At 44.8% G+C, this 27,499-nt stretch overlaps 1 protein-coding gene across 13 annotated transcripts in view; it reads left to right on the forward strand.

Moving 5' to 3' along the window:
• The window catches only part of NAB1 (NGFI-A binding protein 1), a 613,281-nt gene that overhangs the window by 23,841 nt on the left and 561,941 nt on the right, over nucleotides 1-27,499 (forward strand). For all 13 annotated transcript variants that reach the window (XR_012678254.1, XR_012678255.1, XR_012678256.1 and 10 more), the window contains exon 2: nucleotides 12,351-13,187. Coding sequence is in view for 10 of the 13 variants with exons in the window: in XM_075180002.1 (XP_075036103.1) it covers nucleotides 12,372-13,187 (816 nt within the window). In the remaining 3 variants the exon portion in view is untranslated. The remainder of the gene's footprint in view (nucleotides 1-12,350; nucleotides 13,188-27,499) is intronic.

Consider the following 27,499-nt stretch of genomic DNA (forward strand, 5'->3'; position numbering starts at 1 on the left):
TCTGGACGAAGCTACACCTGAACTAGATTGAACCTAATTTAAATGGTCCTCCACCAGAAATTTCTCTACCTACTGCATCACTCCTCTACTTGCCTCCCAAGGAAACTTTTTCTCCAAATTAACAGACATCTGTCCTCTCTGGTCTGGGGGGAAAGGTGGCCAAGACTAAGCTGACTTCCCTAAGTCTCTCCCGTGCTTTTGGAGGGCCTTTCCCTTCCAGACTTTAGAGCCTATTACATTGCTGCGCAATTGGCACATATAAGGGGATGGATTGGCAGTTTCCCAGCAGCAGATTTACTAGCACTCCTTAGAAACTGGACTGGGTTTGATAGACCGCCTATACAGGCCATACTGGGCACCCTACTTCAGAAAAACAGTCCCATCTTTGCTTTGACAGGCTTTGATGATCTAGAATGTATTCAAGGCAACATTGAAGAGACTGAAGAAGTGGACCCTGACACCCCGATATGTGTTATTTTTTGTGACAGGATGGACCGCCTATGCCACCCTTTCTGCTGTTGCTGGGAACCGGCTGGGCTTACTTTGCTACCGTTCCCTTTCGTTATGCCAAATACACCCTCTCACCGCAGTAGGAGGGGCTTACAAATGCTGCCACCACTGGATTCCTTTACTGGCATCCAGAACCGGGTTTCTTCTGGGTAACTTACACTGCGAGTGTACACTGGTATACCTGGGCTGGTACTCCTGACCTCTTCCTATAGATAGGCCAGGGGGGATCCATCCACAGAAACCCTATCACACTGGCCAGTGCTGCTGGGTAGCGGGCAGAGCGGTGGTACTGAATGCTGGGTCCAAACCTCAGAAGCAGCCGGGAACAATTAGATTTTGGGTCTAATCTGTAGATCACAGGAATAGAGAAGTTTCCAAGCAGGTCTTTGAAGTAAGTGATGTTTATTTGCTCACCCTGGTTGAAGGTACCGGTGAGCAGGTCAGATGGAACAAGGGAAAGCCAGCCCCCTTGAGGTCTGAGCTATTTTTAGAATCTGGATGCAATTTGTTTACCCAAACATGGATTTACATGCAATGCAAAGCTAACAGTATTTACACTTTTCTGCGATATCCTAAAACTTGCTGTGATTTACTGCATCTTATTTTGGACACAGGAAAAGCAGGAAATATAATAACAAGTCTAATTAAACCTTCCTGTGCCTTCAGGTGCTGGACCCACACACATCAGAAAGTCTAATTAACATGGGTCCTTTCATCAGACAGCGGCAGAATACAAATTCCCTAAGAAAGTCACAAACCCCAAACAAGTCATTTCCCCACACCACGATACACAAAAGACTTCCTCCACAAAGGCTTATTGTATCAGATATATACCTCAGAAATCATGCATTTCCTCTAGCAAGGTTAAAACAAACAAATTTCTTCCCCTGGTCTCAGAAATAAAGATATCTCTTTTACTAAAATACACACAATATCAAAAATAAGTACATTTGCAATTATATAAATAAGAGCCCTGCTCTATTTTCTTTAAATTTATACCAGAAGTTATTTATAAGTGATCCAGCAGTTCCCCCAATGGTGAGCTGCTGGGATCACTTCCCACAGACAAGTATACCTTAATGGTACCTTTAAATTATTTGGCCAGTTATAGTTAGACTTCTCCTTATTGAATTGTCTTTTTTTATACTTACCTACAGCTTCGCCATGCATTGCAGGTGCAGTTTGGCGATACCTCCGTCACCATTAGCCCTGACCCTCTTTGGTTGCTGCTTCAACAAGTGGGCTCCAATAAAACCATCTCCATACTCTATACCAACGTCCTTTCCCTACTCAATCTGCTAGGATTGCGTCTGGGATGGGAGAGGGATTTTCGCCTGGTGACTGATGAGGACTGGAGCTTTATGCTCTTCAGTGCTAGAGAGGCCACCTCCTGTACACAATATAGGCAGGTACAGCTGTATATACTGCATAGAGTATATTATTCTCCACACAGGCTGATGCAGATGGATGCCAGACTTGATCCTGAATGTCCAAAATGCGCGTGTGACCCTGCTACCTTCTGGCACCTGCTCTGGAGCAGCTCTGTATTTGGAGATTTTTGGTCACTGGTAGTGGAGGGTATACAGCAGTGATGGCTAACCTGTGACACTCCAGGTGTTGTGAAACTACAAGTCCCAGCATGCTTTGCCAGCTATCAGCTAGTTATCTACTAGCAAAGCATGCTGGGGCATGTAGTTTCCCAACACCTGGAGTGTCACTGGTTAGCCATCACTGGTAGACAGGATACATGTATCGCCATTCCGTTGAGGTTTCCCAAAACATGTGTGTGGTTTGGGAGTTAATATGCTGCTGGGCAGGAATGCGACCAGATTTGTCCTTAACCTCCTTGCTTTAGTTAAAGTTATGATTGCCACAGCTTGGAAGGCCTAGGAAGGGCCTAGATTTAGCGGCTGGGAGGCCTTGGTCAATGAAGCTGTGGGATATACGTACCAATCCAGACATTCTATGCCAAAATATTATAAAGTGTGGTCCTGGTGGGCAAAATCAAAGTTTGCAGTGCAGTCACTGGCTGCTGATTTTGATCCTAGATGAAGGATCTCTAACTTCCCAGCCTCTTCTCCCCTCCCACCCCCCTCACATGCACACTTTACATGGATAAACCGACAATAGTCATTTACTAGATTCCTATTCCAAATGGTTTTGGGTACCCTCCTGTGTAGGCCTGAGAGAGAGTGAGCTAAACACTGTTAAGACATCTGGTGCATCTCAAAGCTAAATATGAGCATGTATAACTCAATATGCAGTATATCTTACTTATTTGACCTATTCATCAACTGTGGTTTAATCCATTATATGGAACTATGTTATGTTATTTTTTTTTCTCTGTATTGTTTCAAAAATTTAAATAAAATTATTTGAAAAAAAAAAGGGCTAATCAGCAAGTGTCCAGTGAAAGCAGGATTTTTAATTGGATAATGGAGGAGAGCAAGAAAATAAGGCACCTCACTCCATACTATCCCAAGCCACACCCCCCTATGGAGCTATGTTTACTGGGTCTTTAAGCATGCCCTGTATGTTCTGGAGGCACCATTTTCCAGATCCTTAAGCAGCTACTGTAATGTGGCTGTAGATGGGGGTGAATGTGTGGTGGCTACATGCAGCCCCCCATTGGGCCACCATGGATTGGGGACAAATCCAGCACCACAGCACTCTTGGTCATCTTTAAATGTCCTCCGGTGCCTGGAGGGTTAATACTTTTCACCGGAGAGGTTAAATTACCGGCGATGTGTGCTGCATTGTTAAAGGGTCTGAATGTATTTAATAGAAAATAAATGTATTTTAAACGGTGCCCTGCAGGGCTGGAAGTGTAATACCCGGCACTGCAACATTGATTGGCTAGGTAGTGTAAAAATGGGTAAAGACTAAACTAAATGTATATACGTGTGTATATTTAATGTATAGGCGTTGCAGCGCCGTTCGCTAACCGGCATGCAGCGCCAGTAGGGTTAGTTCCCAACACTAGACACAGGGAGTGTAACTAAGAGTATAGATATATGAAACATGTTTAAATGTTTAAGTGTTTCATGTTTAATAAATAAAAGTACTTACCTGTGACTGGTGGTCCAGCAGGGGCTTCAGGAGCAGCCCTGTAGCCTTCAGCCCCAGTAGCCAGCTTGCTGATGGCTGCCGGAGGGGCTTACAGACTAGCCTGCTGCACGGAAATGAATCCAGGAGTTGCAGCGCCTCCTGGGGGACACAACAGACTAAGCTGAATACTCCAGGAGCGGAAGGCCAGGGGTTGCTGCCCCGTGATTTGGTCCTTCTCCCTTTGGTACTATTTTTGACCAGAGGGGAGGAACAGACCCTGGTGCAGGGTCCCTGGAAGTATTTTAGGTGGGAGATTTAAAAGATAAATCTCCCGCCGTAGTCTCTCGCACCAGGGAGGAGAGGAGGCCTAGTCCCTTTCTCCCTGGCAGCCTGTGGAAGTACACTCCCCACTGCCAATAGCAGCAATGCTAAAAGTTGTTAACCCCTCCAGGCTGATTCATGTGCAGGCTGCATAAATCAGCCTGGATTGGTTAGAGGGGCAGGAGGCTGGATTACCTCCTACTATGCTATGTGTCCAAAACTGTATAAAAAGAGCACTGTTTGACCATGTTTTTTATTACATCTGTGACTTCTGAAGATCACTAGTACCTCAAACTAATGTGTTACTGTCCTTGTAAGGACTACTTGAGCTAATAACATCACTGCTTCAAGATCCTGCTTTGATACCTGCTTACTTGCTGTAATTTCTGTCGACAGTCGGGGAATGGATAAGCATGTAATCTCATTTGTTGGTCACAGTATGCTGCAGGTAATAGTCTAGAGAATATTCAGACTTCTGGTGCTAGCTAGGAAGAGGGCTGGGTTACCTCCTGTCAAGTTACATGTTCAAAACTGTATAAAAAAGAGCTATGTTTCACCTTGTTAGGTGTCCTTTTCCATCTGACTTCTGGATGATCACCAGTACCACAAATTGGTGTGTAAAAGTCTTTGTCAGGACTCTTGAGCAATAAACCATCACTGCTTGAAGTTTCTGCATGCGACTATTACCTGGTGTATCCTGTGACCAATAGATAAGAGTTTACACTCTGATCCGTTCCCCGGCTATCCTGTATTGAACCCAGCATCTGCAGTTGGCGAGTGTCTGGTGGAAAGGTGACACCAGTAGGAGCGGTCAGTAACAGTTTCTTACTGACCGTGGGAAGGAAACCAAGATAAACTGTACAGGAAGAACATCCCTCCATTCCTCCTTTCTCCCTACAGACCCGATGACAAAATAAGCCAATCCAGTCATAAATTGCTGTTACCTTATTCAGAGAGGTTCTAGGAGACAGGATGAAAGCTACACAGGATGGGAAAGTTAATGACTTCCCGCTCCTGTGCATTTAAGCTAAAAGAGGTCTTGGTCATTGAGATGGAAAGACTTAATTAGCATGCGATTAGCCTGCCTTTAGTATTTACAAAACAGATTTCTTCCAACATGTGGGTACTGCATCAGAAATCCAATAGAAAAATACAACACAATATCAAAAATCAGTATATTTGCAATGATATACAGTGGCGCACCGTGTTGCTAACTGTAATACATTTCTACAATAAGTTATTTATAAGCGATCCGCCACCGGCACCAGACAAGATGCTCAGCAAGGGGGTACACTAGCAGCGAGAGTTACCTAGAAGGAAATGTTTCTCGGTGCCCGTGAAGGATCCTAGTGGTGGCAGCAGAGTCCCCCATACTGCGTTTAGAGGGGTATATTTGGGATAGAGAAGCGGATGATGGCAAGACAAGTGCAGCCAGTCCCCGGTAACACAACAGGGTGGCATAGGAGGTCCTTCCTGTCATGGGGACCTATACAAAGGAAAATACCCACTGTGTGTACAATGCCTGGATAACCCTTCGCTCCAGCATCTCCTACACCTCCCTGTATATACACTACTTGTAAATACACAACAGTGTCCATGCAGTGCATCATCAAGGAAGTCCTACTAAACTGGGCCTCAGAGAACCACCGTACTGACTCCAGCTGCTCCCTTTTATGGGCACTTGGTTGTTCCAGCAAACTTTCTCTGTGCCTTTAACATGAACTACACCACAGAGACATCCTGGGTGGGTAGCTCCTTTTCGCAAGACACCCGCAGCAAGTTGAGAGTTCCATATGCTCTACTGCTCTATAGTAACTCAAAGAGTGAGAAACCAGACTCATGTTCTACCTCTCGATAATCAAATCGGAGATGTGGCATGCAGAAAGTCACAAATGCCCATGAAGCACCTGCTTCAGAGTCCCATTGATCTGCTCGCACAATCTGTTTGTCTGGGAATGGTAGGGGGCAGTACAGAGTTGCCTTACTCTGCACTGAACCAGTTTGCTCATGAACTGCATCTGGTGATCGGTTAGGATATCTCTGGTAAGCCCTACTCTGCTAAATATTTCTTAGAACCTGTCTGCTAGCTTTTCCAAAGTAATGGCAGACAGAGCTACAGCCTCTGGATATCAGAGAACGTAATTCACCGTGGTGAGGATGTACCGCTTCCCCCAATCTACAGGGCATAAGTAGCGGACCTACAATGCCCACAGCTAAGACTATACCAGACTAAATAATTTGGATAATGTGGAGATTCTTCTCAGGCACATTACGATTTTACAGTGAAGCAGGTTATAAAGGATTGAATTCATAAGAACAGGTCAGGGTCAAGTGGAAACATCTCAGACTAACTGAAAATTATTAGAATGCATATATTCCTTCGGTGATGAAGAGGCACAGAAATAGGGTTCAGTTCCAAAACTAGACGCAGCAATTACCATTTTATCAACTAGTACCAAAATTCCTTTCGAAAACAGTGGTCCTTTTGAGAGATCCTATTGATAGGAAGATGGGAAGTTGTTTAAAAAAGCTTATTATTTCTTCTGAAACTACCTTAAAATCAGGGGTAACTATGGTTTCAGTGTCTAGAGCGATGCCTTGTTTGATACCATTACCTATTCAGCAAGAACTATGGCTTCAATGGCGTTAACTAAATTAGCCCTCTGGCTGCATCCATGGGCAGCATACACTGTCTATGAATAATCAGGTGATACTACCTGTGACAGGATGGATCACCTTCTGACTCCCCCTGTCCTCCTCTCCCGCCCCTCTGCTTCAGACGATTCTTCGGTCCCCTCTACTTCTTCCACTCCTCCCCCACCCCTCCCTCACCTCACCATGCCTCCCTGTTCACTTGCCATACCCATACTCTCACCTCGCCCAACTTCACGCTCCTGTCCCAGCACTCCCCCGCGCACCGCTAACCTTGCCAACCTTATCCCCATCTCCCCTCCCTCCCTTTCTCCTGTGCCCTCTGGAATGCTAGATCCGTCCGCAACAAACTCCCCTCTATCCATGACCTCTTCTTATCTAACTCTCTTAACCTTCTTGCCATTACCGAAACCTGGCTCACCGATTCCGTCACTGCCTCCCCTGCCGCTCTCTCCTATGGCGGCCTCTCCTTCACCCACTCCGCCAGACCTGGAGACCGCCCAGGCGGTGGAGTGGGCATTCTCCTATCTTCCACCTGTACTTTCAGACTCCTTCCTCCTGAACCCTCCCTCTCCTTCTCCTCTTTTGAAGTCCACTCTATCTGTCTCTTCTACCCCATCCATCTCCGCGTCTCTGTCATATACCGTCCCCCTGGGCCCTCCTCCCTTTTCCTTGACAACTTTGCTGCCTGGCTCCCACACCACCTCTCCTCTGACATCCCCTCCATTATCCTTGGCGACTTCAATATCCCTATTGACAACCCCACCGACCCTGCTTCCGTCAAACTCCTTGCCCTTTCTTCCTCCCTTGGCCTCTCCCAATGGACCTCCTCTTCTACCCACTGCCTTGGTCACTCCCTTGACCTTGTCTTCTCCCACCGTTGCAGTCTGTCCGACCTCTCTATCTCCCCCTTTCCACTCTCGGACCACCATCTCCTCTCATTCTCTCTCTTCTCTACTCCTGCACCCCTCCCCCCACCCAAATCTACCCGGTCCAGGCGCGATCTCGACACCCTTGATCCTGCTATTCTATCCTCTTCTCTCTAAACTCTCCTCTCTCCCCTTTCCACCCTGTCCTGCCCTAATCAGGCGGCCTCCCTCTATAACCAAACCCTCTCCTCCGCCCTTGATGCGGTTACCCCTGCCCAGCCCATCCACCTTCGCTGCTCCAATCCCCAACCCTGGTACTCCAAACTTACCCGTTTCCTCCAAAAATGCTCTCGTACTGCCGAACGCCACTGGAGAAAATCTCGCTCCCTGGCTAATTTCCTCCACTTCAAGTTTATCCTCTCCTCCTACAGCTCTGCCCTCTCGCTCGCTAAGCAATCCTTCTTTAAATCCCTCATCTCCTCCCAGTCTTCCAACCCCCGCCGCCTCTTCGCTACCTTTAACACTCTCCTGTCTCCCCCCCTCCCCCTTTCCCTTCCTCCTTATCTGCCACTGACTTCACCTCCTTTTTCTCCTCTAAAATCGCGGCCATCAGACTTGAAATCTCCTCCACCCACTCTTCTGCCACCCCCCCTTTTGCCCTTCCTCCCCCCTCCACTCTCCCCCCAGCCACCAACTCCTTCTCTCCTTCCGCCCCACCTCGGGTGAGGAAGTCCACTCTCTCATTTCTACTCCCCCCCCCCCTTCTACCTGCCCCCAGGACCCCATCCCTTCTCACCTTCTTCGCTCCCTTTCCGCCTCCACCTGCTCCCACCTCGCTCACCTCTTTAATCTGTCCCTCTCCACCGGCATCTTCCCCTCCGCCTTTAAACATGCTCTCATCTCACCCATTCTCAAGAAACCCAACCTTGACCCCACCTCACTCTCTAATTACCGCCCCATTTCCCTTCTCCCATTTGCCTCCAAAATACTCGAGAGACTTGTCTGCAACCGTCTCTCCACCTACCTCTCTGAACACTCCCTCCTTGACCCTCTCCAATCAGGCTTCCGCCCGCTCCATTCCACTGAAACTGCCTGGCTCAAGTTCGAATGATCTCCTCTTGGCTAGAGCCATGGGCCACTACTCCCTCCTGATTCTGCTCGAGCTCTCAGCGGCCTTTGACACCGTTGACCACCCCCTCCTGCTTCACACCCTTCAGTCCATTGGCCTCTCCGGTACCGTCCTCTCCTGGTTCACCTCTTACCTTGCCGACCGTTCCTTCTCTGTTTCCACCTCTGATTCTCTCTCCCCCTCTTCCTCCCTTCCAGTCGGGGTCCCTCAGGGCTCTGTCCTTAGACCCTTACTATTCTCACTATACACCTCTTCTCTGGGTGCACTCATCAGCTCCTTTGGCCTCAAGTACCACCTTTATGCTGATGACACTCAACTCTACCTTTCCTCTCCTGATCTCTCTCCCTCCCTTCTCTCCAGGGTATCCGCATGTCTCTCTGCCATCTCCTCCTGGATGTCCTCTAGATTTCTTAAACTCAATCTTGCTAAAACTGAACTCATTGTCTTTCCTCCCTCTTGTACCTACTTCCCCTCTGACCTCTCTATCACTGTTGACAACTCATCTATCTCCCCTGTTCCCCAACTCCGCTGCCTAGGTGTCATCCTCGACTCCTCTTTCTCCTTTGCCCCTCACATTCACTCTCTCGCCAAATCCTGCCGTTTCCAGCTTCGCAACATTGCCCGCATTCCGCCCTTCCTCTCCCAGGATGCCACCGGATCTCTTGTCCACTCTCTGATTATCTCCCGCTTGGACTACTGCAACCTTCTCCTTATCGGCCTCCCCCTCTCTCATCTCGCTCCCCTTAGATCTGTACTTAACGCCGCTGCTAGGCTTATTTTCCTCTCTCGCCGTTCCACCTCTGTATCCCCACTCTACCAAGCCCTTCACTGGCTCCCCTTCCCCTACAGAATCCTTTTCAAGCTCCTCACTCTCACTTACAAGGCCCTCGCCAACTCCACTGCTCCCTACATCTCTAACCTTATCTCTATTCACACTCCCTTCCGCTCACTGCGATCGTCCAACGATCGTCGCCTCTCTTCCCCTCTGATTACCTCCTCTCACGCACGTATCCAAGACTTCTCCCGCGCCGCTCCCCTCCATTTGAACAAGCTCCCCCGCTCCATCAGAACTTCCCCTAATCTGTCCTCTTTGAAACAAACATTAAAACCCCACCTTTTCCTTAAAGCCTTCCAGTCTCATGCCTAAACTCCCACCGGTCGGCTACCTCTCTTTCTCATCCCTTCTTCCCTTCTCCCCCTTCCTCGACTCCGTCTCTGTTTCTCCCGTCTCTCCATTTCATCCATGTGTCTGTCTGTCTTCCCCTCCCTTTAGATTGTTCGCTCCTTTGAGCAGGGCTCTCCTACCTTCTGTTTCCATCACTTTTAACTGCGCTCTCCAGCTTCTCAGCTCACCTCCTCTCAGTCCCTCTGCCCTCTGTCTCCTCTCGCTTCTCTCCGCTCCCCTCAGTGACTCTCAACCTGTCATCCGTGCCCACCCTCTTGGGCCATAGTTACCTGCCTATACTCACTTTTCCCCTCCCTCCCTCTCTTTTATGCTGTGCCTGAGCCCCCAGAGTTATAGTGCTTACTGTTACTTGTACTGTGCTGTTTCACCTTGTACTGTGCCATTGTTTGTCCTTGTACAGCGCTATGGATACTTAGTGGCGCCCTATAAATAAAAATTAATAATAATAATAATATGCCACCCTGTCTGTTGTTGCTGGGAGCCACCATTCCCTTTTGTTATCCCAAATGCGCCCTCTTTCCGCAGTAGGAGGGGCTTACAAATGCTGCCACCACTGGACTCCTTACCGGCATTTAGCACTGGGTTTCTTCTTCACTGCTAGGGTACCCCCTTGCTAGTGTACCTGGGCTGGTACTCCTGACCTCTTACTATGGATCAGGGTTGCTGTAGATGGATTCCCCCTGGCCTATTACACTGACCAGAGCTGCAGGGTAGCAGGCAGAGCAGTGGTACCGGAAAAGCTGGGTCCAAACCTCAGAAACAGTCGGAGAACTGATTAGATTTTGGGTCTAATCTGTAGGTCACAGGATTTTCAGCATGGAAGATATTTTCAAGCAGGTCTTTAAAGCAAGTGATATATATTTGCAGTCACACTGATTGGAGGTACCAGTGCTAAGGTCAGATGGAATCAGAAGAACAACTTTTAATACAAAACAGTGCTGTTTTTATACACATTTGAACGCAGCCTCACTGGATAAGCCAGCCCCCTTGAGGTGTGAGTTATTTTTAGAATCAGGATGCAATTTGTTTATCCAAACATGGATTTACATGCAATTCAAAGCTAACAATATTTAGACTTATCTGTGATATCCTATAACTTGCTGTGGTTTCCTGCATCACATGCTGTTTACAATGTTCAGAAAGGTTTGAACACTGGAGAAAAGGCCACACAGTAACGACCCCCTGCTGGACCTTTGGCCAGAGCAGACATTTGACACTTCATCTAAAAACTTATTTCCTGCTATCAGACTCCCTCCCCACATATGCCTAATTGGAGATTTATTCTAGCAACCTTACAAACACAAACAATGACACTTCCATACAAAACACATCCCAATGTAACGCGATGAGTGCATTTCAAATTATACATTGGTGTATGTACCTCTGTTTGAAATACGTTTGTACAATAAATTATTTCCACAGCCTCAAATAAGTTATTTATCAGTGATCCAGTCACACTCCCCTTTGAAGAACCTTTGGTGTTAAACTAGACATGTTTCAGAAGTTTACGGGGGTAAACCTAATTGCCTGCCACTGGATCGAAAGGTGAAGTTGTGCTCTGATGGGCTTACTTACAGCCATCTGGTCTGTATGGTAAGAGGAGAAGGAATATTACACTGTTTATCCTGGATTGCTTTCTCACCATCAGTAAATCGACTGACTGAGGTTGAAGCAGGAGAATTATTAACCATCGTAACCACACATAGGACAAAAATTGTACAATTTACTAGTCACATATGTCTCCATAATTCCTGATTCAAAAACCCCTGTGGTAATTTGGAGCAGGTGTGTCTCAATTAACTTCATCATAACATGTTCAAAACCTACCATTCTAAATTTCGATCTTAACTTTATAGAAAAAATATTAAATCATACCAATCCTTTTCTTCTCAGTTCTATTAAACTCCAGTTTTATGGAATAGTTCACTGCAATCTGTTGGATTGAGATTTTCCTGCCTTTATGCTACATTGATTACAGCCTGTGTTTTTTTTACCCATTGTAAGGGTTTTATTGGTATTTTGAAATTAACATTATATGTTGGATTTCACACATGTGCAGCTGCCTTTTTGGTCTATTAGTAGTATAAAGACTTTACTCCTGGCTATTCAGATTCAGTGAGGATTGTGTGATTGTTTAAGAAAACATCAACAGATAAGCAAAAACCAATTCAGAAAAATATGTTACTTTTTATTAGATCATCACTAATAGTGTAAAATTTACAAGACTATGAGCGCTGTTTTTCCTTATTTTGTAAGGAGCTGCTAATAACTCGAATTGGACTTGCTTTGAATTGAGTTCATATGTGATCATTCTAAAAATGGTTAAAGGGAATCCGACTATTAATTGTATCCCTTTTGTACAGTAAACCTTTTGAGAATTTTCTGCCTCACTCATAAAAGTTGAGAGAGGCATCCATTTGAAAGTGTGCAGGTTGAACTATAGAGGCGCACAAGTGCAAAACTAGTGCATTTTGCAATTTGTAGCAGGTGAACTTTGTAAATTACTTACAATAACTAAATCTGTCTAAATTACTTCTGGGTGTACAGTTTTATATGGTAATCTATAGCAAACTAAAATTATGTGTAGTCTGCATACATACGCAAATCAATGCTGATTTATCTGCTTTTTTTTCAGGTTTCACTTTGCTGATCAGCAATGGCATCCTTGTTACCCAGGACACTAGGGGAGCTTCAACTTTATAGGATATTACAACGATCCAACCTGCTATGTTACTTTGATGCCTTTATTCAGCAAGGGGGCGATGATGTAAAGCAGCTATGTGAAGCAGAGGAAGATGAGTTTCTTGAGATAATGGCACTAGTTGGAATGGCTAGTAAACCTCTACACGTTAGGAGACTACAGAAGACATTAAGAGATTGGGTCACCAACCCTGGTGTTTTTAATCAGCCTCTAACATCCTTACCAGTGAGCAGCATTCCAGTCTACAAGCTTCCAGAATCCTCCTCTTTGCTAGGACTAAATTGTAACAGTTATGAAAGGAACAGTAATACCAGAGAACCACACTTGAAGATTCCAAAATGTGCAGCCACAACATGTGCACAGAGTGCAGGACTTGGAAAATCAGATGACGTAGGGATTTCTGCACTGCAGTTTAGCAGTGAAGGGAGACACTGGCAATGTCACCACACTACAGATAGTGAGCACAGCCTATCCCCAGCAGATCTTGGCTCCCCAGCATCACCTAGAGACACTAATGAGACCTTGGATGCTGCTGCTGCTCTCTCAGTAGCTGAATGTGTTGAGAGAATGTTACTGTCATTAACAAAAAGTGACTTGAATGAAGTCAAGGAAATGCTGAAAAACAACAAAAAGTTAGCAAAGATGATAGGTCATATCTTTGAAATGACAGACAAGGATCCACGCAAAGAAGAAGAGATCCGCAAGTACAGTGCAATTTATGGCAGATTTGACTCTAAAAGAAAGGATGGAAATCACTTGACTCTTCATGAGGTAAATAAATAATATATTAGGAGGTCATATTAAGCTAAAGATAATGTTGGTATTTTTGAATACTATGATGTATTTTCAAATAAGTAATTTTGCAGCACATCTCCCTTCCCCAATGGGAATTTTGAGATAGGTTTGTTTTCAGCTGTCTGGTTGATTATATTATAGCATTATAAGTGTGCCATTATTTCAGGAGGCATATTTAATTTTTTTTGTAATTAAATTGGATTTTTGCAGTAGTCCTTTTGACTCTCTCCCTCATTGAAAGATTGATATAAATTGTAATTATTATCTTTGCTTCTATTGAAAAATAGGTATGAATAATTTGCTTCCAACTCATTTGTATGCTGGAAATCTCAGCTTATATGTGTCAAGTTAGTATAGCACAGATAACATAAACAGCATTTTGAACTTGTGAACTCCATTCCCCAACAGCTGTTTGTTGTTTATTTTGTTGCCAGTCTAGAACTTGAGAGGGTTCAGAGGCAGGAAAGCATATAATAGTTGAACTAAACACAATTATGAATAGTGTAATGAAACCAATAGTAATTGTTCAAAAATTTAAATTTGCAAATGTTCCTTATGCGGAAGTCACCATGTTACTTTCCATCGAAATTTGGCCAGGTTTCTTTCACATTATTTTCCTTCTGAATTTTCAGTAGGTTACACTGCACCATAACATCAATTTCTCTTCATCCAGGGGCTGCAGGAGTAGCCCCTGGATGAAGAGGGGCTTCCTGAGAGAGTTCACCCTGCCGAGAGCAGCAGCACCATGACTGCTGGAGTGGTCTTCCAATTGTGCCTACTGGATTCAGTATGCAAGGCATACTGGGCAACCCATCATGCTAAAAATCATACTGGAGCTCGAGAGAACTCCAGGTAGCTGCAGCTGGGGACTGCTGCCCCAGGATCTGGCTGTCCTCTCCCTGGAACCTAATTTGACTAGGGGGAGAGCCAGACCATAGGGCAGGGTCCCTGGAAGTGTTTTTAGTTGGGATATTTAAAGATAAATCTCCTGCCCTAGACATCCTGCCACCATTGATGGAGAGGAGGCTGAGGTTCCCTCTTCCTGGCAGCTTGCGGACGGGGGGAGATGGAGGGGGGGTTGGGAGTACACTTCTCCTACAACAATTGTGCATTAGGCATTCTCAGGGGAACGCACAGGATGGCTAAATACAGCGCAATGTCCAAGGCAGAGCTCAAGATCCTGTGCCAATCAAGGAACATCGAAATTCCTTACTCGGCGATAAAGAGCGGAATGAAAAGGGCGCTGATGACCTGGAATGAGCAGCACAGGTCAGCTGATGACGAAGCTGACCGCAACAGTGACCAAAAGGAGACACCAACCCAGCACCTGTTCCCAGAGGCAGCCCTCTCCCACAGAGTGAACCAGTGACGCAAGTTCAACATCCTGATGAGGGCATCTGTTCTGTACTAATGCAGCAGCTAGAGTCCCTGGGAAACAGAAAACTGAGGTGGAGCGACTGCTTATTAAGTTGTAGGGCAACAGATAGACACAACCTCCTAGAGCGTCCAGCAAACAGTCAACTGTGCCAAGATTAGGATCCCTCCACTTTACCAAATTTAATGACTATGTTGGAGATATTGATGGACATTTGCAGGCGTTAAAACCTTACTGTAGGCTCCATGATTTGCCTAAAAGTGGGTGGGTCAAGTGTTTGGTCCCCAGGCTAGAAGGCCATGCAATGGAGGCATAGTCTGGTGTGGCCTCAGAGGTCTGTGAAGATTATGACGCGGTGCTATGTTATTACGCTGGATACCTGATGGCAGAAGGTTTGGGATTTGGATAAAAGTCCTCACGTCAGCAATGAGGAATTTACCAATTTTGCAACAGTTGGCCGTGAGTTGGGTTAATGTGTCTTAGCGGACTTAATTTATAGAGAGTAGTTTTACCACCAGTGCGCACTAGAGGTGAAGGAATGGATATTGGACTGTAGCCCAGCAACCAGGAAAGCAGTGGCCCAGTTGACAGATCAGTATGTGGCTGTTCGGCCACACTGGCGGAATCTCCAGTCTAGCAGACAACTTAAAAGGACTGTATGGACAGAAGAACACCCATCTTCTGTTCATCACCTCCCCCCACACACACAAGGACCCACAAAGCCAGGTGCTTCCAGCCAACCCACTCCACCCTGTCCCTGAAAGTTATTAGAGGCAACCGGAGCCCCAGCTAGAGAGAAAGTGTTATGGCTTCGGGAAAATCGGACACCTGAGTCTGCACTGTCCCACAGCCCCAGACATCGTGCCACTATTCTTGAGTCCTTGGGCCCGGCTTATTTGTTTAACAGGAGGAGATGAGACCAAAGGTACTGTTCCTCCATAGGCCAGTCCAGAGAAGGGTGGTGGTGAGGAAATTGACTCACTGGAGACAGTCACTTGTATAGCCAAAAGACATTCCAAAAAACATGCAGAAGAACATGCAACCAGTCCATGTGGGACCCCTACAGGGAGAAGGATTTAGAGACTCAGGGGCCTCAGTCACTGTAGTAAGCCACCATCTTATTGATCCTGCCACAGAATTGCAGGGTCACAGTGCCAAAGTTACTGTGGCAGATTAACTGGAAAGGGAAGTGCTTGTAGCAAAGGTGTATCTGGACTGGGGAGATGGGCAGGAGTTGCGAGATATTGCTGACCTCTCAACCGATGTGATCTTGGGCAAAGATGTTGGGGGTGGAATTGTGAACACATTTCTCAACTCCCATTACCCAGAGTCAAGTAGCCAGACTACGGTCTTCAAGATCTCCACTTGCAAAAGCCAGCCCTGAGAAAAAGACCACAACTGCTAGGTCTTCAGGAACCAGCCAGCTCTTTGCATCTGGAAAGACTACATCCCCTAGCAACATAGAGGATGTTGTCACCAATCTGATCATGTGGGATGCCCAGTGATGCTCTTGCTCCTAGCAGTATGCCAGCTCCGGTGATGAATAAAACTAACCATAGTGATCTCCTTTTCACTGCACCTAGTAATCCCATCATAGACTCAAAATCGAATCCGTTTCCGGCTGTCTGAGGTTTGGACCCAGCTTCCCAGCACCACCGCTGGGGGTCCATCCACAGCAACCCTCATCCATAGTAAGTGGTCATGGGTACCTGTCCAGGTGTACCAGTAAGGGGGTACCCTAGCAGTGACAGTTACCCTAAAGGAACCTGGCACTGGATGCCAGTAAGGAGTTAAGTGGTGTCAGCATTTGTAAGCCCCTCCTACTGTGGTTAGAGGGCACATTTTGGATAAAGAATGGGAACGGTGGCAAAGTAAGCCCAGCCGGTCCATCCTGTCACATGAATATAGACTATAATAGATGGAGGTCAGCTCGTTCAAAAGAAATCAATGTGATTCATTCTCTCTCAATATAGAGCGTGGTGATTGTTAAGGATAAACTCACTCTCCTGATGTACATGCAGGCAAAAGTAAATCCACTATTGAAATCACTTCCTAGTGAGCTTGTTGTGTAGCTGGGCTAAATTATACCCGAGGGAGTGTGGTGGCTGTTAGGGAGAGAAAATCCCCTTCCTGATGTCTGCTCATCCAGGGATGATATCCACAATCCGAGTCACTGCACAGTGTGCTGCACATGAATGGGTATTCTCCAAAGGATAAGTTGGTAGATGATGTTAGAAGCTCAGGGAAAAGAGAACTTTTAGCAAGTCCAATAGTAAATTCATCAGTATGTGGAGTGGAATAATCGACACGTTTCGTCAATGTACACCTGACTTTTTCAAGAAATCATTTTTGCTTATTTTTGATAGATATGTATTGTGACTGGATCACTTATATAGAACTTATTTGTGGCTGGATTATGTAGAAATAAATTTATTGTAGAAATGTATTTCAATCAGAGGTACAGGCACCAATGTATAATTTGAAATGAACTTATCGTCTTACATTGGGATGTGTTTTGTATGAAAGTGTCATTATTTGGGTTTGTAACTTTGCTAGAGCAAGTCTGTTTGCTGATAGCAGGAAATGCGAAGTAAGTCTTTGTGTGAAGTGTCAAACACCTGTTTAGCCTGTATACCCAGCAGAGGGCCACTGCCTGGCTGTCTGGCGTGGCTGCATATTAGATAATGCAAGCATCAAGTTTTAGCACATAGCAGAGTATTGTAAATGTTGTTAGCTTTGCATTGCATGTAAATCCATTTTTGGGAAATATATATATCGTATCCTGATACTAAACATAACTCAGACCTAAGGGGGCTGGCCTACCCTGTGAGGCTGTGTCCAAACTGTATAAAAAGAGAGACCTTGTACACTGAAATGTATCATCATTCATAATCATCAGTATGACTGCAAATAAACATCATTTGCTTCAAAGACCTGCTTGAAAACGTTTTCCATGCTGAAAATCCTGTGACCTACAGATTAGACTCAAAATCTAATCCGTTTCCGCCTGTCTGTGGTTTGGACCCAGCTTCCCAGCACAACCGCTCTGCCCACTATCCAGCAGCTCTGGCCACTGATAGGCCAGGGGGGATCCATCCACAGCAACTCTGAACCATAGTAAGCGGTCAGGGGTACCAGCCGAGGTGTACCAGCGAGGGGGTACCATAGCAGTAACAGTTACCCAGAAGGAACCCTGTACTGGATACCGGTAAGGAGTCCAGGGGTGGCAGGATTTGTAAGCCCTTCCTACTGTGGTTAGAAGGCTTATTTGGGATAGCAAAAGGGAACAATGGCAAAGTAAGCCCAGCTGGTTCCCAGCAACAACAAACTATGGCATAGGTGGTCCATCCTGTCACATCTATATTATATTGCTGGCGCACCTTTCTATATATGACTGTCCACTATCTGTTCCCAGTAGATTGGTGAAGAGATTCATACGCACTGTGGTGGATTACGCACCACGTACCTAAAGTATTTAACTCTGTCCTCCATATTTGCGTTAAAGGTAGTGAACATGTAAGGAATCTTTAGAGTAGAGTAGAATAGGGTATCCCCAGTAAAATTCTAACTGATCTAGGGGTGCAGTTAGTGTTACCTGGTCCAGTGTCTCTGGACGAAGTGTGTAGAGTGCCAACTCTGTTCCGCCCCCTACCATCCCCAGAATAACGGAGTGAGCGAGCGGTTTAATAACACTCTGAAGCATATGCTTTGGGTATTTGTAACTTCGGAGGGGGACTGGGAACGCAACCTGCCACGACTCATGTTTGCTTATCATGAATTACCAGAGGAGTGTACCAGTTTCTCTTTATTTGAATTACTTTTATGGCTGCAGTGTCCAGGGATCTTGTGACCTGTTTAGGGGGTCTTGGGAAGATGAGCTACACACCGAGATGTCTCTGCGGTGGATTTTGTGATCAAGCTCCGATATCGGTTCGAGAACCTTCTGGAGCTCATGCAAGCTAACCTAGCAGAAGTGCAGACCAAGCAGAAGACCTGGTGTCGATGTCAGCAAATTGGATAAAGTCATTTCAATTAATATTGAGCAAACTTGGTTGTCTTTGTCTGAAAAGATGCGCAGAACACGCTACGGCGTGGAAGGGTGTATGCAGCCGCAACACGTGGCAATATCAATTTTTACACTTTTACAAACATTCGCACAAACACACACACTTGTAATTAGTACACATTAATTTTAGTTGCAACACATAGTTATTTATGCCAAAATATAGTAGTATTTATGTTTAATAAGATATATGCATTTTAGTGAAACACAAGGTTCAAGTTGCAGGAACGGTGTCATGTTTAGTATCATTTTAATCTCCTATTCATCAGCAGTTGTCCGGTTCATCCGCCGAAGAGATCGCACATTGCATACTCTAGTTAGTGATGTTAGGGAATAAATGTTTAAAGTGATACTGACTATAAAATGCTAATAGACTAGTTGAAACTGGATTCTGGGCGGGAAAGTCGGAGGACATCCCTTGGAGAGATGACCCCCACCTTTAGATATTTTGGTTTTAACTAGCCTATGATCTGCAACATCCTGGACCTTCCTGAAACCTGGACCAGTAGAAGCAAGCCACATCATCTGCATTGTTTTACTGTATTTCTGACTGCATATAAGCAGGGGCTCTTGATCTAGTGACCAGTCTTCTTTGACCACAGACTTCAGACCTGAATGACTGTTCACTGGATCCTGGGCGCCTGCGATAAGTAACGCTATACTTATTATTATTTCGCTTGAATTATTCTGCTACTTTTGGATAATAAATCTTTGTGCGTTGGAAACACAAATCGAGATTCGAGAATCGTTATTGGATAGCGACAAAACGTGCATAAGAATTTGGGGGCTCGCGGCGGAAGTTACGCTACCAGACAATACGCAAGACCAACGGATTTCGATTCCTCAACAAAGGGTGGAGACGCGTCATAAACTGGTAAGAACGCAATGTGTTCAAAACCTGTTTATCATTCTGTGTTGAGAAACCGAATGTCCATTTTTGCATAATCTAAAGGAGCACTAACTTGAATCTAGGGACAAAACAGAAAACTGTTTCTTTTATGTCGTATTTGCGTTTTAAATGTATTACATTGCTTAGAGTATGTGTACTCCCTGCCTTGCATATGGGTACTTCCGGTATTATTGCCACATGTTTAAACAATCGTTTTGATAGTTTGTTATACATGCATAGTATAATCATTTGGTAAAACCTCTGAAAAGATATTACTATTTGTTGGGAAATTTATTTTCTGCGCAGAAAACTAAGGTGTATGTATGTGTTTGTTGATTTTAAAGTGAAGGTTGATTTACTGTTGAAAAGACAGGGATATCGGTTGCCGTCTGACGAGGCGGGCTGACAACCGAGGTTCGGTATACACGGCAGGTATACTGGCAGCAAAAGCTCTGTTTGAAAGGAGAACAGTTAAAGAGGCCCTTTTAGTGTAGCGTTGAGAAATAGGTTGTTTTCAAAATGGGTGCGAAGCAAACGCTAGAGATGGTTGATGTTGTGCTGCCTAAGGAAGGACCGCTGGGTTCAGCGAGATACCTTATGTTTAAGAAGTATGGTGCATATGCAACGGCATATTGCGACAAGTGGGTCAAGATGATCAAAGAGTGTGTTAGGTCTTTCTCAACAATAGGGAATTTTAATTCAGCGGTACTGAATAATGTTAAAGATAAAGTGTAGTTGATTAAATCCACAAAAGTGAGAAATAAACATAATGATTGTTTGAAACTGTGGCAAATGGAAGGCAACACGTGGCAGAGCAGCGAGTGCGCAGTGGAAGTAGGCGTGGCGAAAAGCATGCACACAGCGGAAATAACCGCTGAGAAGCGTGGAGAACTTGGCGCAAGCACGCCCCCGCTGCCCTATGCGGTAGGGGGCGTAAGTACAGCCGTTATTAAAAATGATAAAAAGGAAATTGCTAAGTTATATCCTGTTTTAAGTAGAGATGAGCGCACTCGGATTTCTGAAATCCGAGCCTACCCGAAAGTTGCCGATCCGAGTCGGATCTGAGACAGATCCGGGTATTGGCACCAAATTCAAATCTGAAACCGAGGCTATGACTCATAATCCCGTCGTCGGATCTTGCGATACTCGGATCCTATAAATTCCCCGCTAGTCGCCGCCATCTTCACTCGGGCATTGATCAGGGTAGAGGGAGGTTGTGTTAGGTGGTCCTCTGTCCTGCTATATCGCGTGCTGTTCAGTTCTGTGCTGTGCTGTGCTGTGCTCAGTCCAGTGGTGCTGTGTCCTGTGCTCTGTCCTTCTGAGTTCAGTGGTGCTGCTGGATCCTGTGCTGTGTCCTGTTCAGTCCAGTGGTGCTGTGTCCTGTGCTCTGTGCTTCTAAGGGCATAGTTATTTCCCCAATATTCCCAAGTGTTTAAAAAAATACAAAAAACTAATTTAATTTTCTTTTAATTACAACAAAATTTGCACAACCAATCCTGCAGTATAAGCCCATTGGTACTGCAATATTACCAAGTTCACACATTCAGCAGTATCAGTCCAGTGGTGCTGTGTCCTGTGCTCTGTGCTTCTAAGGGCATAGTTATTTCCCCATTATTCCCAAGTTTTTTTTAAAAAAAAATAAAAAAAAATTATAACCAAATTTGCAAAAACAATCCAGCAGTATAAGTCCATTAGTACTGCAATATTACCAAGTTCACACATTCAGCAGTAAAAGTCCAGTGGTACTGCAATATTACAAAGTTCACACATTCTGCAGTATCAGTCCAGTGGTGTTGTGTGCTGTGTTCTGTCAATTTTGAGTTCAGTTGTGCTGCTGGGTCCTGTGCTGTGTCCTGTTCAGTCCAGTGGTGCTGTGTCCTGTGCTCTGCTTCTAAGGGCATAGTTATTTCCCCATTATTCCCAAGTGTTTAAAAAATTTTAAAAAAAGTTCTAAAAAAAAATTATTTAAAAAAAAATTAATTACAACAAAATTTGCAAAACCAATCCTGCAGTATAAGCCCATTGGTACTGCAATATTACCAAGTTCACTGATTAAGCAGTATAAGTCCAGTGGTACTGCTATTACAAAGTTCACTGATTCAGCAGTATAAGTCCAGTGCTACTCTCCTGTGCCGCATATAATTTTTAAAGGCTTTGCTGAGTGTGTGTGGCTTAGGGGTACGCTCTCTTGTGCTACATATAATGGAAAACCAAAATTTGCAGGATAAAGTAGGGAAAGATCAAGACCCACTTCCTCCTAATGCTGAAGCTGCTGCCACTAGTCATGACATAGACGATGAAATGCCATCAACGTCGTCTGGCAAGCCCGATGCCCAATCTCCTAGTACAGGGCATGTAAAATCCAAAAAGCCCAAGTTCTCCAAAAATAGCAAAAAGAGAAACTTAAAATCAGCTGAGGAGAAACGTAAAGTTGGCAATATGCCATTTACGACACGTAGTGGCAAGGAACGGCTTAGGCCCTGGCCCGTGTTCATGACTAGTGGTCCAGCTTCACCCAAGGATCTAAGCCCTCCTCCTCCCCCCCTACAAAAAATTTAAGAGAGTTATGCTGTCGGCAACAACAACAAAACAGCAAAGAACTCTGCCTTCTAAACAGATGACATCACAAATCCCCAAGGCGAGTCCAAGGGTGTTGTTGGTTGTGAAGCCTGACCTTCCCATCACTGTACGGGAAGAGGTGACTCCATCCAGCATTTGCAGCACGCCCTCTGCATATGCTGGAAGGATCACCCACCGTCCAGTTACAGATTTGGCTAATGAAGGTGTGAATGTTGTACACCGGGAGGAGGATATTGATGTAGCTGGTGCTGAGGAGGATGTTGATGATTATGATGCAGACAGATACCAAATTGCCTTTGTCCATTTCTTTGTATATTTGAATTTCTAGTTCTACAGTCTATGCAGGCTGCTTTATTTATATTCAACTACAAGTGTGGGGTGGGGTGGGGGGGGGGGCATAGATAGCCACCAAAGTAACGTGGTCCATTTAATTACACTTTCTAGCTCCACAGTCTGTGCAGCCTGCTTTTTTTTATCTTCAAAGTATTTATATTTACAAGCCTTGAAATCTAAATTAACTAGAGGTAGTGACGTGGTAGAACTCCAAAAGGCAGTTTGGAAGCCCCTGTACAAACTGGCTCTATTTTTTTTTTTTTTTTAAACTTTTTATTTATAACAGCAGATTTGTGTAAAGTACAACAGTACAGGTCATACAAATAATCCAAGAACCAAAAATGCTAAATATGAAGGTTTCATATAAGAAAAATAAGAAACGCATACCAATAACGGAAGAAATAAAGGTACAATTTTCTTTTCCGAGTGCAATCCAAGAGGGAGTTAAGGATCTGCAGAGTGAGCAATTTTTTATTTATTTATTTATTTTTTCCCTCAGTATCAAAGGTGCGTCTTGTACCATTGTACTTATCTAGCGGATATAACACACTGCTATGTTTTTTTATTTTTTTGGGGGGGAGAGAGGTACGAGGGGAGGGAAGGAAGGGGGAGGGACAGAGGAGGAAAGGTAGAAAGAGGGAGCGCAAGTAAAGTAGGAGAAGTAAAATTATAGAAATTGAAAAGAGATCAAGAGGGAAAAGCAGCTTAAACTTATGATAGACCTGGCATAGTACTGTTGTTAATGCTGTACCAAGGATCCCACACTTTATGGAACGTGGGAACCTTGTCATGAAGGAGACTAGTCACATATTCCATGGATGCCGTGTGCCAGGTTCTTTTCATAACACCCTCTCTAGAAGGTTGTGAGGCCTTCTTCCATTCACTGGCTATTTGTAACTTAGCTGCATTATAGATGTGTCGGATCAACTTATTTGATGTTTTAGTAATGCCCTTGATAGGTTGGTATAAAAGCACCGAGAGTGGGTTCTTAGGCACATTAATTGAGGTAACCTGTCGAACCAGTGTTATAACTTCGTCCCAGAATTTAGCTACCAAAGGGCAATCCCACCAGATATGAAGGAAAGAGCCCACCGCCCCACAATCACGCCAACATAGATCTGAAGTTTGGGGGTAGATAGAATGTAGTTTCTCAGGGACCATATACCATCTGGTGTATACCTTGTATGAGTTTTCACGAATAGCTGTGTTAATGGATGACCTTGAGATTCTTTCACGAATGAGCGACCATCTCTCCTCGTCTAGGGTCACCCCAAGATCCTGTTCCCAAGCCTGCTCAAACGGTTCTTTAGGAGGGGATGAGAAGGATACGAGTGAACTATACAGGATCGAAATGTAGCCTCGGAGTCCCGGGCTATAAATACAATGTCTCTCGAAAAATGTTGGCAACCGCAACCTCGATGAACGGGTCTGGGCTTGAATAAAGCTTTTAGTTTGCACATAATGAAAATAAAGGTTGCTTGGAAGTGCGTGTCTCTCGCACAGGTCTGTGAAAGAACGTGGAGCATGCTCACCCATCAAATGAAAAAACGGTCTAACCCTGCCCTTCTCCAAGGATAAGCAAATGCATTGATGCACCCCTGTGGGAAACGAGGGTGTCTCCACAGCTGGGTCAGAGGCGAAGGGTATGGGGCCAGTGTATATTTTTTGTTCAATTTGTCCCAAACTTCCAGTGTAAAGCGGATGGAGGGCGCAACAAGGGCTGAGGCTGGTCTGACACTCCTAGGAATCCATGGTAAGAAGCGGACTCCTATATCTGGAGACAGCAAGTCTTCAATATCAACCCACCTCTTGGTTCCCAGTGGCGAGAGCCAAGAAATGAGATGAGTCAATTGTGTAGCTTGGTAGTATTTGTCAAACAGGGGGAGGCCTAGACCACCATTATATTTAGATTTAGCTAGACAAAGTTTACTCCGTCTGGGCTTCTTACCCTGCCACACAAACACACCGCATATAGATTGAATAGAGCTCAGGAAGGAGTCAGGGACTTTAACCGGGAGGGTCTGAAACAAATATAAACGTCTGGGTAAGACATTCATTTTGATGGCATTGATCCTTCCGAACCACGAGATATAAAGAGAACCCCAGGTCAACAGGTCATGTTTTATTGTGGACAACAAAGGGGGGAAATTAGCCTAAAACAAAGTTTTGTAGGAGCTTGTTATATATACCCCCAGATATCGGATTGCTTTGGGCCGCCACTGAAACTCGAAATTAAGCTCTAAGACTTTCTTTATGTGAGGTGAAAGATGTAGCGCAAGCGCTTCTGATTTGGAGTTGTTTACTTTATATCCGGAAAGAAAGCCAAAATTTTGCAGTTCCGCGAATAAATTAGGAAGAGAGGTTTGAGGTGATGATAATGTGAGAAGGACATCATCTGCAAACAACGATATCTTATATTGTCTACTCCTGACCTGGATTCCCCTCACATCTGGGTTCAGTCGAATCCGAGCTCAAGTGGTTCGATACAAAGTGCATAGATTAGAGGGGAGAGAGGGCAACCTTGCCTCGTCCCATTCCCGATGCCAAACACGGAAGAGCTCAGACCATTTGTCGACACCGAGGAGGATGGGCTATGATATAAGGCTTGAATACCTTGAAGAAAATTACCGAAGAATCCAAAGGATTGGAGGGTTTGAAACATAAATGGCCAGGAGAGCCTATCAAAGGCTTTTTCTGCGTCTAGCGCCAGAACCACCGAAGGAAGTTTGATTTGGTTTATGTAAGAAATCAAGTCTATGGTTCTCCTAGTATTGTCTAGAGCTTGTCTGTTTGGGACAAACCCAACTTGATCTGGGTCTATAAGGTGCGACAAATGGTTGTTCAACCTATTCGCTAGAATTTTGGCAAATAGCTTAATATCCGCGTTTAGCAACAAGATGGGCCGATGGTTAGCACAAACTGTGGGGTCTTTATTAGGCTTGGGTATTACTATTATATTGGAACGTGTGGTGTCTCTGTGAAATTGCTCCCCTCTTAGGATAGAGTTGAAAATAGTAAGTAAGTGCGGAGACAAAATATGCTTGAAGGTTTTATAGTAAGAGGTGGTGAATCCATCAGGGCCAGGAGCCTTGGAAGTCTTTTGAGATTTAAGAGCTGCCTTAAGCTCCTCTTCACTAATGTCTTCATTCAGTTTGGAAGCTATGTTCTTGTCTAGCTTTGGAAGGTTACATGTCTTTAGAAATTGTTGGATAACAGACGGTCAGGGGGGTACTGGGGTGCCCTCTTTATTCAGATTATATAGAGATTTGTAGTAACTGTAAAAAGAGTCATTGATAACTTTTGGATCGTAGCTCAACATACCCTTCTTGTCTCTTACTGCCAATATTGCTTGAGCAGCACGTTTTGCCTTCAGTTTATTTGCTAGCATAGTGTCAGACTTATTACTTTTCTCATAAAATTTTTGATTGAGCCAGCGGAGCGCTCTCTCGGTCTTTTCTGCTAACAAAGATTGGATTTCACCTCTAGTGGAGAGGATTTGCTTGTATACTAGTTTTGAGTGAGTTTGTTTGTGAACACCCTCGAGCTGTTGCAACTGGGCAGTAAGAGAATTTAGTTTCATGGTTTGTTGTTTTTTACGGAAGGAGGCGAACTTAATAATGGCCCCTCTGATGACTGATTTATGTGCCTCCCAAATCGTAGGAAGAGGGGTGTCAGGCGTTAGATTAAGATCAAAGTATTCTTGGAGGCAAGGCTCAATCTGCTCCTTAAACACGGGAAGCTTGAGTAAAGATTCGTTTAATCTCCAGGAGGAGTTACTTTTAGATTTATCCAGCAGATCAAACGAAGCCGTAATTATTGAGTGGTCCGACCACGGGTTGGTGAGTATATCAGTACGAGTGAGAAGTTGTATAACTTTACTACAGCCCATGATCATGTCGATTCTGGAGTAAGAATTGTGTGGATGTGAGTAAAAGGTATAGTCACGGGAGGAGGGGTTATGGGCCCTCCAGGAGTCGAACAGACCAGCCCCAGCCATGTGTTTGATCAATGCCTTTGTTTGAGTGGTAGGTGGGGGGTTCATGACGCGTTCCTGATCTGTCCAGGTCCTCCGAAAGTATGGTGTTAAAGTCCCCGGCTATCATGAGAAGACCTCTCTGTATTTTACCTAACTCAAGAATGAATTTGTTAAAAAAGCTAGATTGCCATATGTTAGGGGCATACAGGTTCGCCAAAGTAACAGTTTGATGTCCTACCTGACCCACCAAAATGATGAAACGGCCCTCATGGTCTAGACTGGACGTTGTAAGCTGAAAGGGCACAGAATTCCTAATCATGATGGCAACTCCACATCTCTTGACTGGCAGGGAGGCATATTCCACAGTGGGAAATCTACGGGAGGACAAGAAGGGATGGTCGCCCTGTTTAAAATGAGTCTCCTGTAAAAATACAAAATCAGCTTTCAAATCTTTTACGGTTCTATGTAGTAGTGACCTCTTTTGAGGTGTGTTAAGCCCCTTAACGTTAATGGAAGCAAAAGTCAAAGACATGATGTTCTACGCGAGTACTGAGGGACGTACTAAGCTAATCAAAGATAACAAGAGAGAGCAAGTAAAGCTTAAAGAAGAGAGAAGAAAGAGAAGGGGAAGGGAGATATAGAAGGGGAGAATTGGTGAGGGGATAAGGGTAGCTAGGGATCAACCACCACGCCCAACAAAGTGTGGGGTTAGAGGTGACCACTGAGGTTGAGCCCACGAAAAAGTGGGAATCCAAACCGTCTCAAGTAGAGCTGGTCGGATGGGCTCAGGAGTTGGGTTTCAAATTATTAGGATACTGTGAACAGGGAGATTGTGGGGACTAATCTGTCCACACACTCCTATGACCCAAAGTAAATGGGGTGTGAGGCCGGGCTGAGAAACCTAGCCCAACCCACCCAGAGGCACGTATTACAAATAGGAATATAAAAATCCTTATAACGAATTACAAAAAAAACAATAACGTAAATGTAGGAACATTTTTAGTATTCTTAAATTTAAATTAATAAACAAAATTTTTCCCAGGGGACCCTAAGTCTCCATCTAATCTCCGAC

This window comes from Mixophyes fleayi, chromosome 7, assembly GCF_038048845.1.
Source record: "Mixophyes fleayi isolate aMixFle1 chromosome 7, aMixFle1.hap1, whole genome shotgun sequence".
In the NCBI taxonomy this organism is placed as follows: Eukaryota; Metazoa; Chordata; class Amphibia; order Anura; family Limnodynastidae; genus Mixophyes; species Mixophyes fleayi.